Below are 20,075 nucleotides of genomic sequence, written 5' to 3'. Positions count from 1 at the left end.
GAAGCGCACGAACAAAAAATCGTCAAAAGCGACAGCTAAAGTAAATAACCTCAAAATTTGACGTTATAATTTGACACATAAAAAGCGCGAACGTAAAAATATGTCATAACGGGTCACAGTTGGGTAATTTATACGTATAAAAAAATCGTTACTGTGCATATTATATTATGAAACATTTCGCAAACGCAACAATGAAAAGGAAATCGTAGAATATATTTCCATCAATTATTATTTGTGTATATAGATTTCACAATGATGAAACAAAATTTTCTGTCAGCCAAGTTGTGGTCCCGATTTTTTCTCTCTAGGACTTTTAAAAGTAAACCAGTTCGGGTTCGGTTTGCGCCGAGTCCTACGGGACATTTGCATTTGGGAGGCCTTCGTACGGCATTGTACAATTATTTATTCGCCTTGTCGAAGAATGGACAAATGATTTTGAGAATTGAAGACACCGATCAGACCAGAAAAGTAGAAGGGGCTTTCGAATCCCTCGTGGAGAACTTGGAATGGGCGGGGATCCATTGTCACGAAGGTCCCACGCAGGGTGGAAGCTATGGGCCTTACATTCAGAGCGAAAGATGCCCAATTTATCAGTATGTATGTGTTTGAATAAGATCATTGAAAATTTGGTTGCCTCGGCTCTGTTAGTGTAGTCACAATTATTTTTACGAATTTCACTCCTTCACGTTCTCTATTCTAACCTTGATCACCTCCATAAGTTTCAAGCCCGGTTTTACTGTATTTTCTGTATAGGTACTTATTTTCTCATGCAGTCAAGGGTCTCGAAATTCTTTCTTCTAGGGTAGCGATGACAAACCATTGGCACTGCAGAAATTCCGCTGTCACGTGAAAACACTGGTAAAAATCTATTTAAATGCAATGTGTGCTCACAAGTAGAAGATTTCAACTGTGATGCTTGTGAGTTTATAAGTATAAGTCATGACAACCAAAACTCATTTACTGGTCAACCATTTAAATCAGACACTTGTTCATATTATAATGACGATCATTCACCCGTCTCTGTCAACAACATGCAGTATTGCAAATGTGATCTACCTATATATAGGTCAGTGGCGAAGGGTGGAGGTAGGCTGTTAAGATTCGCTATAAATGGTGCACACTAAGCTATGTTAGTCATATGTATTTGTTTTTATTGAATTAAGACTACAATTTACAGATGGTGTTAGTTAATTTTTTAAAATCAATCAAGCCCTGCCTAAACGAAACCATAATAGATTTGGTCTAATTTGGGCAATACGACATAATTGTGCACAATTTTTCAATCTTAGTTATTTGTTTTCGTTGGATTAAAACTACATGTTACACATATTGTTGGGTCATTTTTTTAATTCATTAAGCCCTGCGTAAACCAAACTATAATAAATAAAAAATATTATTGTATCTATAAAATACTCAAAGTTATGTATGATTTAATTGCATAATTTAAGATATTTTATAGATATACATGTATTTTTTGGCTATTATCTATTATGGCTTGGTTTCTCGGGGCTTAATTGAATTTTAAAATCTAACCAACATTATCTGTAAATTGTAGTCTTATTTCAATGAAAACAAATATGTATGTCTGAAAAAGTTTAATGTGCACTATTTATGGCGGATCTTAACAGCCTACCTCCACCCTTCGCCACTGATATAGGTATATTATAAAATTTATTTCTTCTACAATTTCATATATTTAATAAAAGTAAAGTTGATATTATAAATTACATAATAGATATGCAAGTCGTAGCTGATATTATTCTTGAATAGTTCTGGGGTGAGTGAGACAGATGATCCTATCTTTTTCTTTGAGTTTTATACCGTTTACACGTGCATGGATTTACTGCTGACTTGTTTTGAAAAGTTCGGAAGCTTCTGAATTTTCATGCGACAGTTGAAATTTTTTCGATCAGTGTCTTTCACTACCACGTCGCTATAGGATTTGTTTCCCGAATATCCATTTTGTCGAAATCGACATTTTAATGCAGTTCAATTTCTTTTATCGAACTCTACCGAAATCATTTATAAAAACAATATATTTTTATCTAGGAACAGAGATATTTTTTTGAAAAACCCGAATACGCCATGTTAAGTTACAATTACTCCGTGTTGTTCTCCCGAATGTCCAACTATTCGTACCTGAATATCCAAGTTAATTTCGGTCGAAATAAATCTCTGGCTGAGTTTTTATTTCCCGAATATGACTTTTAGCCAATCAAACCGCGCTGACGCCGTGCATCTCGCTCCCACATTCTCGCTGTCTAGCTCTAAAACAATCACGCCCACTTTCATATTTTTCGGCCGTCCGGAGTGCTCTTTCAAATTTCGTCTTATTGATATTGTTTTTAAAGTTACTATTGTTTTAATAGTGAATTCATCAAATTTGAAGAGATCATCCATAGCTGATACATCACCATTTCGCCCTGAACTTACAGTAAAGTTATGGAAGTGAGTATTTTAACCTAAATAACTGCATTTTGTTTTGATAAATGACACAAAATTCCAACGGTTACATGAATTCTACAGTATGACCCGGCAACTACTATGACGTAAAAAATAATTATTATTTCAAATTATTTTTAATCAAACATTGTTTGTCTTTATTTTACTTTTAATCTAGGTATTTCTATGAAAATAAAGGCGATGCTATTATTTATTTTTGAATGCGCTCATAGTTAATTTAATTTAATATGTATGTTAGTAATTATTTATTTGGTGAATATTATATACTTAGGATATTGGTATCTACCTAATATTAGCAGCCAATGGTAATTAATTGTTTGTAATAAGTTTAATTGTTAATTATAAAAATATATAGATATAATAATATACAGATATATTATATATGTACATAGTTTTTTTTTTTTTTTGGAAAAAGTATTAATATAAAATTGTTAGCAAGTACGAGTAAGTACCATCATAAAATATTAGAGAAATCCGTGACGTCGGTTAGTAATTGAAGTAGTAGATACCTACTTTTATTTAATAAACAAAAACCGATCGCCGATAGACGCTTGATTTTGAAGAATACTGATGAGCAGGTATTAAAAGGCCAATAGTTAAAGTTTGTCGTCATAAGTATGTCACCTCGTAGCATAGTGGATAATTCGTGGACTGGGTCGTAAACCCAGGAGATGCAGGGACGATTCCTGCTGGGTGTCTTACTTTTTTCAAAAAGATTTTTTCTATTGGTTATAATATATTTTCTCAGAAGTGATTTTCAAAATTATGTATGTTCAATAATTAGAATGGTACATTCTTAAATCTTGTGAATTATTCGTTGAATAATAAAAAAAGATTATTAAAAACTATTTTATTACTTATTACGAAAAAAACCGAAAAAAGCGAATGCCGCATGATATTATTACCTATGAACTTGGGTTATTACGATCATTAGGTATTTAAATAGTAAAAGTAATCATTAACAATTATCGTGTAAATAAATATAACATTTGAGGTGCGTACTTTTTGACCACTCAGTAATCCGTGGGCCGTGCAGCAATACGCTACGGTCTTAAGTCCCGAACGTCCTTGTTTTGTCCCGAATATCCATTATTCTGAGAGAGCGCTAAAAATTCCCCGAATATCCACAACGAGTACTTGTAAATAAAACGCATTTTCTGTGCATTTACTGATTTATACCAGTATATTATTCTTGGAATCTATTCTTAGATAATGTTGCAATCTTACAGTGTAGAAAGAATGATTGATACATCTACTGATATTTCAATATACGACAATGAAATTTGTTTTTCATCTCCTGAAAAATTGACATTTGGTCTATTCGGGAAACAAATCCTAAAGCGACGACCAGTCAAATAGTACCATAAAGTGACAATGAAATTGGAGAGACAGGACTTTTACGTGTAAACAGTTATTGTCACGATAGTTTAAAATATGCACTATTGCTGCAAGTAAATCCATGCATGTGTACAGGCGCTATTATATTTAAATAGTGACAAGTCATTTATTTTTAAAGTCTTGATAATGGTGTTAAAATTGAAACAGTTATTGACCAATTTTTAAAAACTGAATTTAATATTTTGTTTATTATCATTATTAATGTCTAATTGAAACTTTATATAGTAGGTATAAGATAAAGGTTCCTTTATTAGTGGTTTAAATGCACACACAGCGGATACAGTATCATTATTTATTAGCATTTATTAATTTATTATTGAAATGGCAACACACTCTACGTATTCATCATCGATAATATTCTCTCCATCGATTTACTGTGCATGCAAATTAATCATTCCAATGGTCTTTCTTGATTGGTGTTTGTGTAGATAATCTATACTCGATACTCGGAAAAAAAAAGATTTTTAAATGAGTAAACCACATTCAATGTTCTACTTACTTGATTTCTGTTTGCAATAGGTATTTATTTGACACCTGTCACTTCTGTTTCAATTTTGCCACTGGGGTAACCACCCATTACACCTGAAAATTGGCCACATAACTTATCTACATAAGTATAATAAGTTTTTATTTTCTTTTTAAGTGAGCATGTCCAGAATCTGATAGCGAAAGGGTCGGCCTATAGATGCTTCTGCACAGATCGCAGACTTGACCTGCTGAGGAGGGAGGCATTGCGAAGTCGCCAGGTTCCAAAATATGACAACAGATGCCGCCACCTCACTCCTGAACAGGTTAAAGAGAAGATTGACAAAGGCGAACAGGCGTGTGTCAGGTTTAAGGTAATTTTTTTTATGGTTGATACAGTTTTTATCCAAGAGTTTTTAAACAGATGTTTTCAGAGAACAGTCAAAGCTCTTTTTAACGGACAAATGCCGGCCACAGACGGACAGTTCTCGTAACAGGTTGAACATGCCAGTTAATAACCATACAGTTATCTTTGGTAGATAATCTGCTGCGCCCATAGACGGACACTTTTCGACCTTTCAGATGTGTGCCATGTTCAAATTGCCAGCGACCCCCCACTCCCGTGTTTTTGTAAAACTGTTGGAATTTCAACTAGCCGAAAGTTCTCGAGTAACATTAGATGTCGGTAACGTAAAGTAGAATATACCGCGCGATACAACTACGGCTGGTGTTGCTTGTTATAAAATACAAATTCATTTATTATTAAAAATATAATAATACTATGTACGCGGAGATCGCAAATATTATATTTTATTTATTTTTACGAGAGTAAAACAAAGTAATAGTTATTTATGTAAACATATTATTTTATACAATATAATATAAATGTTAAAATTTTAGAGAGCATTATAAATATTAAGTTATTGTGAAAATATAGACTAATTTTATTTATTGTATGTAGTGAATATTACAAATTATTAATTTAAGACGTTCACAACATAAATTAATATACCTAATTGTGAATGACAATGTCGCTAAATCTTAATAAAATTTAAGTATATATTTTAATAATATCATAGTCATTAATTATTATACTGATGATTGATGTAAATATAATTTTGTGGCTTATTGTATATAAAATCAATACCTTTATAAATATTACCGTTTTCTTACTTAATTAATACTGTCCATTAAAGGGAATAATTTATTCAAAAGAAAAGATTATATTTTATATTTACACGACTGTGTATAATATTGTTTCGGTGAATCGATAAAATACACAATCCACTAGCGAAATCATGATTTATTTTACCAACGTCATAGGTGTGTATTTTATGTCAATTTGTTTCTAATAAAAACAATTATAACCATAATAAATTCAAAGATTATTCGTGTATCATCGTTCAAGTATACCCTACCTAAAACTAATTTAAACAATACCCCTGTGTATTATCTCCGCGAACATAACCTCCATAGTTTTTGACACTTGCTCTGCCACAGACAATAACTGTACGTATATGGGCACGTCTGTTGACAGTTCGACAGATTTAAATGGGGTAGTTAAACTGATCTGTGGTGTGTCCACTAACGTACAGTTATTGAACAGTTATTGTCTGTGACATGTTCAAACTGCTACGAAAACTGTCCGTCTATGGCCGCCTAAAGAGTCACCGCTCATAAATAATGCTCAGCACATGATTAGCAAGTCAACACAGCATTATGGGCGGTTGTCGTGTGGTGTGAGTTTTTATGCATGCTGAAGGTCGGATGATTTTGAGTACCTCTTCACTTTCAATTGTTATGCTAGGATTCTCCCAGATAATACGATTTAAAATATTGAATCATATAATACTAAGCCGGCTCTCACTCTATAATATCTCTCGAAACATCAAAATATACTCTGGCTAGATATCAAACGCCACTACGCAAATATGTTATATATATCAGACGCGGAAACTTATGTATTGGTACCGCAGAAATTTAAGTAAAAGGTGAAAATATTGGGTTCAACTGTCAATTAGGCATATATCAATGCACAGTGCATTTTGACGTCTAGATAAAATGGTCGATGATAGCGGTTTGCGCAAGCTAGCTCTTATCAGGAGAGCTCCATTCGGCAAAGTATGTTTTATGAATAACGATGATGTCACATTGACGTTGTCGACATGTTGCTAGCAAGGCGAGTTCTGATATGAGAGCTGGCTAAAAGCTTACATTGTTGTTCTAAAAAAATCTAAAACAATTAATTATTATGATACATGTTACAGCTGTTGCCGGATTGCAAAGTGTTTGAAGATCTGGTTTATGGGTCGATAGCATACGATGTGAGCCTGACAGAGGGCGATCCTGTGATTCTCAAATCAGACGGTTTCCCCACGTACCATCTAGCTAACGTTGTCGATGACCACCTAATGGAGATATCGCATGTCCTCAGGGGGGTCGAATGGCAGATATCGACCACTAAGCATATTTTAATGTACCAGTAAGTATTGGCTTGAATAATATCTTTGAAAGTATCCCCATTGGTACTTCCAGCCCTCTCCGAACTTAATAAGTCCCTCGATCTACCGATTTTCCACTCCGAAACTGGAATGGTTGAGGCAAGAGAAAGCATTTGAAGAATGGTGCTGGAGGCGAATGTTAAGAGTCTCATGGACGGTTAAAACGATAAACGAATCAATCATTAGAGAACTCCAAATTCGAGACAGATTCTTCAGTTTGTCTGTGTCAGACTCAATTTAATTTTTTGGTTATACTATATTCTGCAAAGAAGATAAAAACCTTTTGTGCTATTTGGTCAGTTTGAAGGTCGGAGAGGTCAAGGAACAGTTCCCTTAAGATAGACAGACGGAGCTAAGCTGTGGAAAAGGTTGCGCAACAGCTAAATCATCTGGACCATGATCCACCATGTATTCTTTGTGCTTCTTCCCAGGCATGTCAGCACTCATAGCTCTACCCAATATATACTTCAGATGGTTTTTAATGCCTTTTCATGTAGCTAGAAACCAGTGACGAAAGGTGGAGGTAGGCTGTGGAGATCCAACACAAATCCGACCATGTCCGATCCTAACAAGATCATATGGGCCTCCACAGAATGGGGGTTTTGTATTAACAGATTTTTGTTTTTATGAGAATTGGATGTCAGCCACTTGCTCAACCTATTAAGTCCATACTCTGACTCATACACAAATTGAAAAACAATATGTGTATTGTCAGTGCACACTAAACTTTGTCAGTCATTTGTTTTCATTGAACTAAGAATACAAATTGTAGATGGTATTGGTTAGTTTTTTAAATTCAATTGAACTCTGCCTAAAGCAAACCATAATGCATGCCGTTAAATCATATATAATTTAAGATATTTTATAGAGAGAATAATATTTTTTATCTATTATGGTTTGACTTGGGGAGGGTTTAATCTAATTTTAAAAACCATCTGCAAATTTGTATTCTTAGTTAGAGTTGTCATGCAACCTGTCGATTGTCCCTTGAATGCCCTCGATTGAGTTGTGACAGCGTCATCGGCGTATTCCAGGTCACATAGCTTCACCGTGGGGGTAGCAGATATGCCTCGGTCAGGTGGTATCTACTTCCGTAGTATGAAGTCAAAGAGGATGATAAAGAGAAACGGAGCAAGGACACGACCCTGTCTGACTCCAGTCGTGACCCCCAAACCATTTCACAGCCTACCTCCACCCTTCGCCACTGCATTATATCCCTGGCTAGAATTCCATGACAGAATCTAATTTGAGGTTCTTATTATACCCCACGATGGCCGCGCGGCTTAAGCGTCGGCCTATGACGTCGTGGGTCCCAGGCTCGAATCCTGGGTCTGGCAAGTACACATATTGTTTTTCAATTTGTGTATGAGTCCAGAGTATGGACCTAATAGGTTGAGCAAGTGGCTGACATCCATTTCTTATGCTCTGCCTTTGAGACTGATTGGTGGTTTACCTACATTTTATTACCAGATTTAAAGACATCACTGTGTCCACTGGTTCATGGTACTCGAAATAGTATTAAAATATTGGATTTGTTGACAGGGCATTTGGCTGGACACCCCCGCAATTCGCTCACCTGCCACTCATCATGAACGCTGATGGAAGTAAATTAAGTAAAAGACAAGGGGACATCAGGGTATCCGAATATAGAAAGAACGGTAAATATTTCCGTTGGCATGTCTTTGCACTGCTAACATTGTGGCGAATATTTCAATATCCATGTCGGGTTCAAACACCGACCAATGTACTACATATCGTCAGTGTTTTGTAAAAAGGGCGAATCAACCATTTTGGCGAAATCGAGATTTTAATGAAAATACAATATGTACCTCACTAGCTTTGTTGTGTAAAAACGGCGAATTTTTATCTCCACAGGAAAGTACTTAAAAACGATAATCGATTAAAATTAAATTAATTAAAATTACGAAATAAAAAGCAAATGTGACATATTAGGCCTTTTAAAATATTATATAATAATACCTATTATAATGACAGTATTCTTTCTAAGCTTTATTATAAACTTGTTAGATAATCATCTACAGGTAAAAAACAAATAAATGTCAAAAGTTAAAAATCCTCCTCCTGTAAAGTAGCATTTTGGTTAATTCACCCTTTTTACAAAACACCAACGATATTCCCTGCACACTCCTTATGCACAAACACTTACCGCTATGACCAGTGGTGGTCATGTTCACCACCTGTAGTCATTATTTATTTATACACGGTTTCACAATTACAACAATGCACCATAAGATTTTTACTTACCGTACAAAACAATTTAAAGCTGGCGCAAGCCCAAGTGATCCATTTCCTTGCCTTGAGAAGATTTATATAGTTACATTGTTACATTGTTTGGTGATAGGTCCCATTTGGTTTGATGTTGGATAAGAGGGTGTCTGCCAAGTTCTTGAATTGTGGCCATTTTGCTTTCGCAATATAATTGCATTAACGGCATCTATGAGAGTTATGTAAAACTTATTTTTACTAAAGATAGCCCCTGAAAAATATGCGGGTATAAAAATTATAAATAAGGTGAGTTAGGGTAAGTGCGTCTACGGGGTAAGAGCGTCTATAGTCAATAACTTTTTAGTGTTTTAAATATAAGTTGTGACATCTGTGGGTATCTATTACACATGTAAATACACACACACCATCCAAAGATGGCAGTATAATAGTATTGTTTAACCCGGCACCTGCCTCAAAAATCGTATGACGCACCATAACTACGCATGAATTTCATTATCGTCTTTGTTCTATACTAAAAAAAGCAATAAAAAATATGTCACAGCTCCAGTCGAGAACCCAAAGCCATTAAGATAATTTCGACACACTAAAAAACCGTAATAAATCAGTTATAATATCAGAAACACTTGAACAAACGAATGCTATCCAAATTTGAAAGAACTTACCGCAAGTCGCCATTTTGTAGCAACTAGTTAGAGCTCTGCGCGGTGTGTAATATTTCGACACTTGTGCATACGTTCTCACGAATCGAGCGTTACTAATTTTCAAGTGCATATCGATAAATCACATATTAATGTCTTCGGGTTGAGTCGTAAACAAATATAAAGGGGACCCTTTTAATACATTTAAACTACACAAACACTTCACTTATTGAATATTATTGATAAATTAACACGAACTCACATATTTAAAAAAAAAACAAATACAATAATAAACCTATTTTAAAATTCTTTAGATGTGTGATATATTTTAAAGCAAGGTGACAGACATAACGCAACATCACACGTTGGGCACATATAGCGAGAGAGTTTTGTTTTTTTCGGATTTTTTTTAGAATTCCCGCATACGAAACATCTTCTTCTAGGCTTATCGGTATTTTGTGTCGGTAAAATGTATTCTGGCAAATGTCCCGTTGCACTTTTGGGCAATAATCGTACGGGATTATCGCTAGTTGACGCTGTCGGCTTAGGCAGGGGTGCATTTGAAATTCTCACACAATATTTGTCCACTAGTTGTTTTATTACACAGAGTTGAAAATCGCCCAATGTTTTTTTGTCAGATTTAATAAATTTATATAAATAAAAAGCATTTAATAAATATAAGTCGATCATGTGGAATGCGACCTTTTTATACCACTTGATCGATTTTCTCATACACGACAAGTTGCTAAGCATCATGTCGGACTTATCTACCGTACCCATATTTTTGTTATAATCTATAACACATTTTGGTTTTTCAATGTTTTCGCCAGTTCTATAGTTCACTTTTCCCGTTGGTCCAAATGATGCATCGTGGAGGGTGGATAGCATGTGAACATCCCTCCTATCGTGCCATTTCAGAGCCAAAAGTGGACTATTGTACTTAGCCTCGGTATCTCCCTTTTTCAGTTTGCTGAACTCTGGCATATCTTTACGATTTTTTCTCACTGTACCGCAAGCATTCGTTTTGTGAGAGTGAAGGTATTTAAAGAGCGCCGGACTCGAATACCAGTTATCACACCATAAGGTGTGACCTTTCCCGATATAGTCTTTCATTAGCGTTGTCACTACCGCACCGGAAATACCGAGATTTTCATTGTCTTGTATGTCAGTCCCTTCCCCACAATAAATTATAAAGTCAATGATATATCCTGTCATTACGTCACACATCACAAACATTTTTATTCCAAATCGATGTCTTTTGGAAGGAATGAATTGTTTAAAAATTAATCTACCCTTAAACACGATTATGCTCTCATCTATGCAAAGATTCTGATACGGTATCATCGTTTCCCTAAAAATTGATCTTGTGTGTTCTAACAGTAATCTAATTTTAGCTAGTCTATCATTTGAGGCGGTCACACTAGGATCAGAAAAATGAAGCATTTGTAAAATAAGTTGGTATCGATTTCTAGCCATTATTTTCCCAGAAATGTCTGCATGCAGGTAAGGATCGGTACTCCAATGTTCCTCTATCGACGTGTGCTTATTTCGAGTCATCAGCATTGATACGGCAAAAAATGTATACAACTCCGGCACTGACGTGTCTGTCCAATTGTGTGACCGCGATTTCGGTCCGAGGTCTCCCGCACTGTACGAATGGTTAAAAAATGTATTCGTTTGGTTCACTATTTCCGACATTATATTTTTATTCAAAAAATGTTCAAAGAAAAGACATTCGGGAGAGGATTCGTCCAAGTCGTTCGATGTCACGCCAGATCGACAATCATTGAATTCGTGAACTATTGGAATATACGGACCAGTTCTCCAAGACCGCAAAAATTCAATTGGCTCGTCAGAGTCCGTATCGTCAACATCATGATCAGTCTCATGTTGTTCCAATTCCTCTTCCGACATGTCATAATCTGAGTCCAATTCCTCATTAGTACGCACATTTTCTTCCTCCATATTTACGCACTATAAAACTATGAAATGTTTTTAAAATGTTTAACTACAGTATTAAGAAACGCCAAATCACAGAAACCATTAAACTCACACACCATAGTTATTGATATCAGTATTAATTTTCACATTCACTAAAATGGGACACGGTAGACAGTACAAAAAGTATTTTAAAAATCGCGATAAAATAAAATCATACGTTCAATAGTTAATCATGCCAGTTTTAATGTGATAAGTACACCAGACAGCAAAAAAAGTATTTATCAACGATTGCGGTAAATATTCAACTTGTATGCGATAAATACAATCCCGCGCAATGGCCCGCTCGGTTGAAAGTCTGTCGTATACTGCGCAGTCGCGGCGCGCAGTTCAAACTGATTTCTGTCGACCGGCAAAACTTGGCCGTACGAATTGGTTCGAAACTTTGGTGATTATTTTATATTTAGAACCAATGCTTTTAAAATATGTCATAGGTGGCAGGAGAAGGACAAATCAGGCCAAATTTACGTGAAAAAATCAGTCCCGTATGATAAATATGGACGCGGTGGCATCGATTTATACACATGCGCATTGCGAATTTGGCCGATTTGTACAAGGTGTGTGACATCGGCGCCGGCCGGGTTAAGGTCAGTATGACATTTCAAATATTGTCAGTTATTTGAAGTCAACGGTCGAGATCGACACGTTTTTTTAATCGATCTGTATCTCGACAATCTTTCGTCCTAAACAAGTGATTTTTGGTAAGTACCTTTATCTTAAATGATATTTTGTTGTCTAAATTTAATATTTGCCATTATTGCCAATGATTATGTTTTATTAGACTAGACACACTTCCCCCGCCAAAAAATATCATTGGGGTAAGAGCGTCCGACGCTCTTCCCCCATGCACTGTTATATTTTTGTATGGATAAGTTTTAGCTAGTGATGTGCCATGCAATCATAAAATATTAATTTTTGTAACTAATGTGTAGCATTTTTCACAACTTCTAATTTGAGGCGTAGAGTTACTAAACCCGCTCCAGAGACTTTTTTGAGTTTTAAGTAAATCACGAAAAACTGTTTTGGGGATATTATGATAATTTAAGTGTAATTTTAGATGTTATATTTCTTCCGTTACATACGGTAAAAGTATAATAAAATGTCAAATCCAATGTATAAGCCGTATTTATTTAAATAAATTCATTTTAATTATCCCAAGAGCGGTCTTTGTCAGTCGCTACCTGACAGAGCGGCGTTCGACGCGGAATTTTTAAAAAAGAGCGCTGTTTGGTGCACAGTGGTACATTGTCGACAGGAGATGATAGTTCAGTAGAGGTCCGTATTTATTTTAATTAAGTATGTAATATATTTTAGAATTTACTTTATCTAGAAAATATTTTGTAGCCATTCTTACCTACTGGCAGCTGTATAATTTTCGCATTGCACCTGCATATTTAGCTGTTGTACTGGTATGTAATATTTTTTTTAAAATAGTAGTAGGTATGTACTTGTCTTGGAAATAAAATGCTTTGTGTTGATATAAAGCATTATTATTTATTTAGAATAACAATAACACATTTAATAATATCAATAGCATAAATGAAAAAACCCAGCGGAATTAAGTACCTGCCTTTAAATAATTAATCACCCCATTACATGTCACTCAAATTCCATGAATGTGGAAAACCTACCTTACCTACCAACCTATTTATTAAATGTAAAAATAAAATGATAATATTTTTAAGCAATATTATTTATAATCTACTTAGGTATATTAGTTATTTTATAGTATTAAATTCAGAAAACCAAATCCGACAAATAAAAGTCTACTTTTTATATACAAATAGGTAATAGTGGGATTTTTTAAATTTATTGTAAAAACGTATTATAAAAATAACGGAATTTCTACAAGATAGCACAGCATTGTTAACTATGTATCGTTATTACAGCTAAGCTAATCTACAAGAACGATATATTAATAAACATAGGTAATTGAATTAAAATTCATTGTCATTCATATTAACGAATGATACAATTTCAAAACTATTTTTTTTTAAATGGCCCAGAGCGGGTTTTGTAACTCTACGCCTCATTTTATTTAGTACTTATTATTTATTTCAAATTCTAGCCTATACCTACGTACAATAATATAAGTAATAATGTACATAACCGATTTCAGTGGGTATATACAATTTTTTTATTTACTTATTTATTTTGTGGGGCTAGATATTTTTTATCACATTGATTTCCTCGACATGTAATAAATGAATTTAATTTCGCATATAGTCACTATATTTTATATTGACAAATTCACTTTTATCAATATTTTAGTTAAATTGGAGAATAATTTGTTTCAGATTCCAAATTCCCAGGAAATTATGTTCGGAAGACAAAAGGGGGTGCTTCTTATACAAAGGACGAACTCTTTGAAGCAGTTGAAGAAGTAAAAAGTGGTCGTCTAAATGGTTACCAAGCTTCCAAACAATATAAAATGCCGAGGATGACCATTATGTCTCACATAATTGGGAGGCGAGGTGCAAAGTCAAAAACTATGGGACGAACATCAGCTCTATCACATGAAATTGAAGGAAAAATTGCAGAGAATTTACACGTTATGGAGAAATATGGATTTGCTTTAACGAAAAAAGAAGTTATTGAACTAGTTTCGCAATATGTTGTGAAAAAAATAATTTTAAAACACCATTCAAAAATGGAATTCCCAAAAAAAACCTCAAGCCGTCGAATATGCAAGGAAGAAAATTTGTGATCCCTTTATTATCAACGAATACTATGATCTACTTGGAGGTATACTTACAAACCTGTGCCTTCAAAATAGACCAGAAAATATATATAATATTAATGAAACTAGTTTTCCAAAAGACCCAAGTAGAACCAAAGTTCTGGGTGAAATTGGATTTCCTTCCACAAGGACGATCAGTTCTGCAGGAAAAGAGAATACGGCAGTATTATTAGGACGCAATGCGAAAGGGGATAAAATTTCACCCCTGATCGTATTTAAGGGGAAGTATGTATGGGATGAATGGACTGATAAAACCCAAACCCAAGATTTTTCAAAACTATTTTTATCGATTATGGTAAATTTTATATGTGTTCCAATTACAATTAATGAATAAGTAACTGTTAACGATTTTACGTTGTATGTAACTTATTCAAATCTTTGACATGTGATTTTTCAAAACTATTTTATCGATTTTGGTAAATTTTATACGAAGTGTTTTCGTATTACAATTAAAGAATAATCAACTTATAAGGATTTTATGTTGTACCTACACATAAAACGTTCCGGCAAATAAAATATCAAAAAAAATATTTGTTCTTTTTATTTTACCACAGTCACATCCCTAGTACTAAGTATGCCGCACTTACCCAACTTTTTTGATTTCATTAAATATATTCTATTTCTTAATGAAATTTACATGCATGAACTATCAAAATATTGTACTTCAAACATTCGATAATACTTATGTTGTCATATTTCGTTTATTGACAATATTTTGAGAGATAATGCAACTAGACGCTCTTACCCCAACTGGGGGGGTAAGAGCGTCTATTCGCCTTGTTACATTAAAACGTTTGAATTATGATTAACCATTAAATATTTTAATGTAATGATTACAGTGATTGAAAAAGGGATAAATTTGTTTAGAAGTCAACAAAATTTTCAAAGAGATATTACAATCCGTTAAGAATCACCATCCACTTAAAGTTCATCTAATCGATTTCTATGCCGCACTTACCCTAACTCACCTTATGTTATATTTAGTCGGATTATTTACACAAGAATTGTAAATACATGAATTAAAAAGATGTTGAAGAAAAATTTCTTATATAGAGTTAGGGTCTAAATATATAAAACCGAAGTTAAAGAAAGATTACTAAGATTGCTGCAAGTGATTTCGCATCGCAGATTCATCTCTAGCAAACTTCACACTGTTATCACCTGCATCCGTTAAAAATGACAAGTATTTCAACACAATTTTAGATTCACTCAAACTATCAATTCTAAAAAAAATTAACAGTTATGAATGGAATCCATTGTTCATTTAATTACGACATACATTGAGCATTTCTATATTTCATATATGATCGTCTTGTGCCGAAACCAAAACATTCATGTTGTCACCTCCGAAAGGGGGGGGGGGGGGGTAGGTATTAGCGCTCTGGACCCCCCTGATGATGATGTAATGTCATGTCAAGTCACGGTGGTATCGTCTGCTTCTTCTTTCGGGGACATGTTTATGTTGATTGACAACGCGGAAGTACAGGCGAAAACAGGGCGTTTATTGTTCGGAATATAAATACAGTAAAGTACAGCGTACAAATATTTAACAAAAATATTTAAAAAAAATAAAAATAAATTTAAAATGGCGGCAGACGCCGGCGAGCGCGGCCGGCGTCCTGAGAGACCAAAAACCGAATGACCCTAATAGGGGCTGGTAGGGCAGAGTAGGTAGTAATAATACCCAACAAACAATTCACAATTATTCTATCTCTGAAAAATGACAAAAACAGCCTCTGGCATATGTACCTGGCTTGTAAGTAGGTACCTCAGGTCTCATATTTCAGACCTTTTCTAGGTACATGCTTTGGAAAGGGGCTGTGAATTTCTTGGAATTATTACTACCTTCTGCATTTCTTTGCTTGTTAGCTACATATTTTGAAATATTTGAACTAGGTACAAATACATATTTTTTCAAAGTAATCTCAAATCAGATATTCTAGGTGCTAGGTACATTGTATGGCTGGGAACTTTGCTTCCAATATTGGTCAAAATTGGATGAAATGTAGGTAATAATATTAAAAAAATGATATTAATAATTACTATTTGCTTACGGGCTAGAAATTTGCCTCGCAGTCATGGTGATGATAATGTTATGTTTTGGTTTTTCAGGTATTTTACCGATGGCCTTGGTAAACTACGTGACCTTGGCCGGAGGTGGTTTCGACCGCCAGCAGGGAGAGGGAATATCGGTTGACAGCATCGAAGAATTATCTGCACAGGTGTCGTCTTCATCTGTCCTTTAGTTGCTTTAGCATCGCTTAATAGGACATATGAGGCGTCTAATTCCAAAAAGCGATAAGTCCACATTTGGTCAAAATCGAGAAAAAAATACGCACGTATTCTTTGTATAATTTTACACAATATGTATTGATCTATAAATTCCAAAACGCGACATAACCCTACGAAAAAAAATATTTTAATTCTGGATTTATTACAAAAAGCGCCAAGTCCGTGTTTCATATTATTTAAAGCTTGGTTGATTTCGCGCGCGTGTTTAAGTCAACCAATAAGGGAACGTTCAATATTGAAAAGGGCGTCTCCCATGCTGTAGCATCTGGTAAACCCATGACAGTGTTGACATGACAACCCATGAAATATGTGCCTTATGCGGAGTAAATTAAAAAGTGAGCTACAAATAGCGCTACGTCCAATTTTATTTTTCCTATATTAATTACATTTAAGAGTTTATCGGCTGAAACAAATTGCTATTTGGTTCTATTTTCGACATAGAATACAACGGAAAAAATAATTGAAGCTTGAAACATAAAAACGTTGTTTCCCGAAAATATTGAATTGTGAACTTGTCGCTTTTTGTAATTATACGCTTCATATATACTTTGTCATTATGATGTCGATATTCTCTCATCTCGTTGAGATAATATGAGTCATCTCTCGAGAATGCATTCTTCCAATTCTTCATTTGAATTTTTTCATCCAAGATGCAAGTTTTAGAGCAGTGATTCCCAACCAGGCTCCGTGAATTTGTTAGGCTTATGAAGAATCCGTTTTACGGAGTTTCATAATATGACGTGTCAGCTTAGTAGGGATTCCATAAGATTTTACAAAATGTTTTAAGAGTTCCGTCAACCAAAAACGGTTGGAAAACACTAAGACAATCAAATTCGAGACCTTTTATTCTATTGGTTACCTTTCTTTAACATTTTTTTCATATGTGTTTCATTCATAACTTGGTCTCACGGATTGAATTCTCGAATTTTCAAGAACCTCGTTTACAATTTCTTTAAAAGATCTTAAAGATTGAGAAAGTCATATCATTGTTTTTCTAGAATTCTCGATCACAAACTCTAATTAAACATTTAGTTTCCACTTTTCACTATTTTGAACTTTCGATACTATTCGGTTATCAGGAATACAGCGGCAAACACATTTTGAAAATAGCCGATAAACTGGATTATTTGTTAGGTTTACCTAACAAAACCTAACCTTACCTAATCTAACCCAACCTAACCTAACCTAAACTAACCCAAACTAACAAATAATCCAGTATATCAGGTATTTTCAAAATGTGTTTTCCGCTGTATTCCTCATAACCGAACAGTACCCTTTCTATTGGAGTTTGTAATTGACTCATAATTCGGAAGAAATTGTAACATTTTGCGATCTATATTTCTTATGCGATTCGTATTCTACAATGATTTTTAAGATTTTCTTTACCATTTATTTACCATGCCAAAATAATAAAAAAGGATCAATTTCATAATTAAAAAAATATGGTTACATATAATATGTATAATGACATCTGATTTTCTATGTCTGTTTTGAGATTAGTGTCGTCATTAATTAAAATTTAAAACTTACTAAACAGCATTAATTATTTATTTCAGTTTCAACTTGAACGAGTAAACTCCCATTCGAGTAGACTGAATCCAGAATTATTGACCGAGTGTAACCGACTGGAGTTAAAACAACAGATTTCTGACTCATCCCGAGTAGATGTATTAGTAAACGACGTAGGGTTATTAATTGGAGAAAGATTTCAACAAAAGCAGCTTAATTTATCACGGCAACACATTAAGGAAGCCCTGATATGGTCGGCCGGTAGAATACACTCCCTGCAGGACTTAGTATCACCGTCGTTGGCCTTCTTGTGGGTTTTGCCTTCCCAAGAGCTGGATTTAAACTCTTCTGATATCAATCTATTAAGTTCTTTATCGGGAATGCTGCAAAATCAGACCAATTTTGATAGAGAGCCGATTAAAGAGTCATTGAAGCAGTTTAGTGTCAATAATGATATTAAATTTAATAAATTGATGAAATTGGTTCGGAGTGTTTTGAGCGGATTAGACGAAGGTCCAGGAGTCGCTGAAATGATGGTTGTTTTGGGGAAAGACAGTACCATCGATCGGATAAATAACGTTACGAAGAATTTGATAGAAAGTGTTTCGTAATCGGTAATATGTAGTATGTACTCATATTTCACTATACAGCCACTTGCTATATGGCTTTCCATTATAATGTCCTTTTTTAATTACAGGACAATTTCGATCTACGACACACTTTCCTCTGATATACATCGAAATGTGCATAATGTTATTCAACATTTTTTCAATCATTAAGTGAGAAAGCCCACAGGAGGCGGCGTGGCAAGGTGTGTAATTCGCGAGGGTTTTACCAATGCATGCTCAGTACTCACCGCATTACCAATGTAGTAGAGAAGTACTGAAATGTTTACCTTTCGTTATCTCAGAAAGTAGATCGATGGCATATTTTTTTTACATTTCCATGAATAACAAAAAAGATTGGCGAGTCACGTTGCCGATTTATCAAGCCTCTAACAGCGTAAACTGAGTGACATTTTTTGCCTGCCATATTTAGTGGGGTCTATGGTATTTGATTAGACTGTATTTTGATTGAGTGGTCGCGCCACTCAAAAAATTTACATGCAAGCTGCCGTCTCGCTGACTCCTGTGGGCTTTCTTTCTTATGTTTTATTCGAATTTCATAGGTAGTCAAAAATGTAATATTATAAAACAGTGCTACCCAAACTTTCCATTGTTTTGGGGGAGGGCTGTACCTACAGAGGCACCTAGCGGAAAAATACGAAACTTGCAATTTTCGACATTTTTTTGATAATTTACAAATTCAACTGTATTTATTTATTAATTAATAAATATGTATCTGAAAACATTAAAAAGATTTTTTATTTTATTTTTGATTTAAAGATAAAACATTTAAAAAATAAAAAAAAGCCTACAATTATTGTAAAAAATCTAATAAAATGTGAATTCGTTGCAGGGTCACATCTTATTATTACATTATATTTTATGGTCATATTTATGATTAAATTTTAGTTTATTAAGTTTTAAATTTTTCGTCGTTTAGATTTTTGACTAATTTATCGTTTTAATATTTTTTATATATAACATCGATTTTTATAAAAATATAAATTTTAATAACTTGACTTGACTTATAAAGTTGATTTACTAAAAAAATAGATCAATTTATTTATAGACAAGTCCATTTAATAAAAGACATTTGAACATTTTAGTACATAAATTATCTATTTATTTAAAAATAATGCAAATGAAAATTCCTCAATACTCCTTTTTCCCATGCGAGCCGCATGGCTGCTTCTAAATTAACACCTATCAACTGGCTTTG

General features: G+C 34.2%; 1 protein-coding gene across 2 annotated transcripts; it reads left to right on the top strand.

Moving 5' to 3' along the window:
- The first annotated feature begins 72 nt into the window (after window positions 1–72).
- On the top strand, window positions 73–19,602 carry GluRS-m (putative glutamate--tRNA ligase, mitochondrial). Of its 2 annotated transcripts, none has more exons than XM_085951361.1 (6): window positions 73–593; window positions 4,505–4,700; window positions 6,594–6,808; window positions 8,370–8,485; window positions 16,563–16,672; window positions 18,299–19,602. In XM_085951361.1, the coding sequence occupies exons 1-6, from the start codon at window positions 253–255 to the stop codon at window positions 18,860–18,862; spliced, it is 1,542 nt and encodes a 513-aa protein (XP_085807487.1). In that variant the 5' UTR covers window positions 73–252; the 3' UTR covers window positions 18,863–19,602. The 2 variants fall into 2 exon arrangements, with proteins under 2 accessions (XP_085807487.1, XP_085807488.1); XM_085951362.1 differs by having other exon boundaries at window positions 73–597.
- Window positions 19,603–20,075: the final 473 nt, after the last annotated feature.

Source organism: Rhyacophila brunnea, unplaced genomic scaffold (genome assembly GCF_057557595.1).
Source record: "Rhyacophila brunnea isolate RB1 unplaced genomic scaffold, BYU_Rbru_1.0 scaffold_24, whole genome shotgun sequence".
In the NCBI taxonomy this organism is placed as follows: Eukaryota; Metazoa; Arthropoda; class Insecta; order Trichoptera; family Rhyacophilidae; genus Rhyacophila; species Rhyacophila brunnea.
Note: the sequence above shows the minus strand (reverse complement) of the source record. Positions and strands in the feature narration are given on the sequence as shown.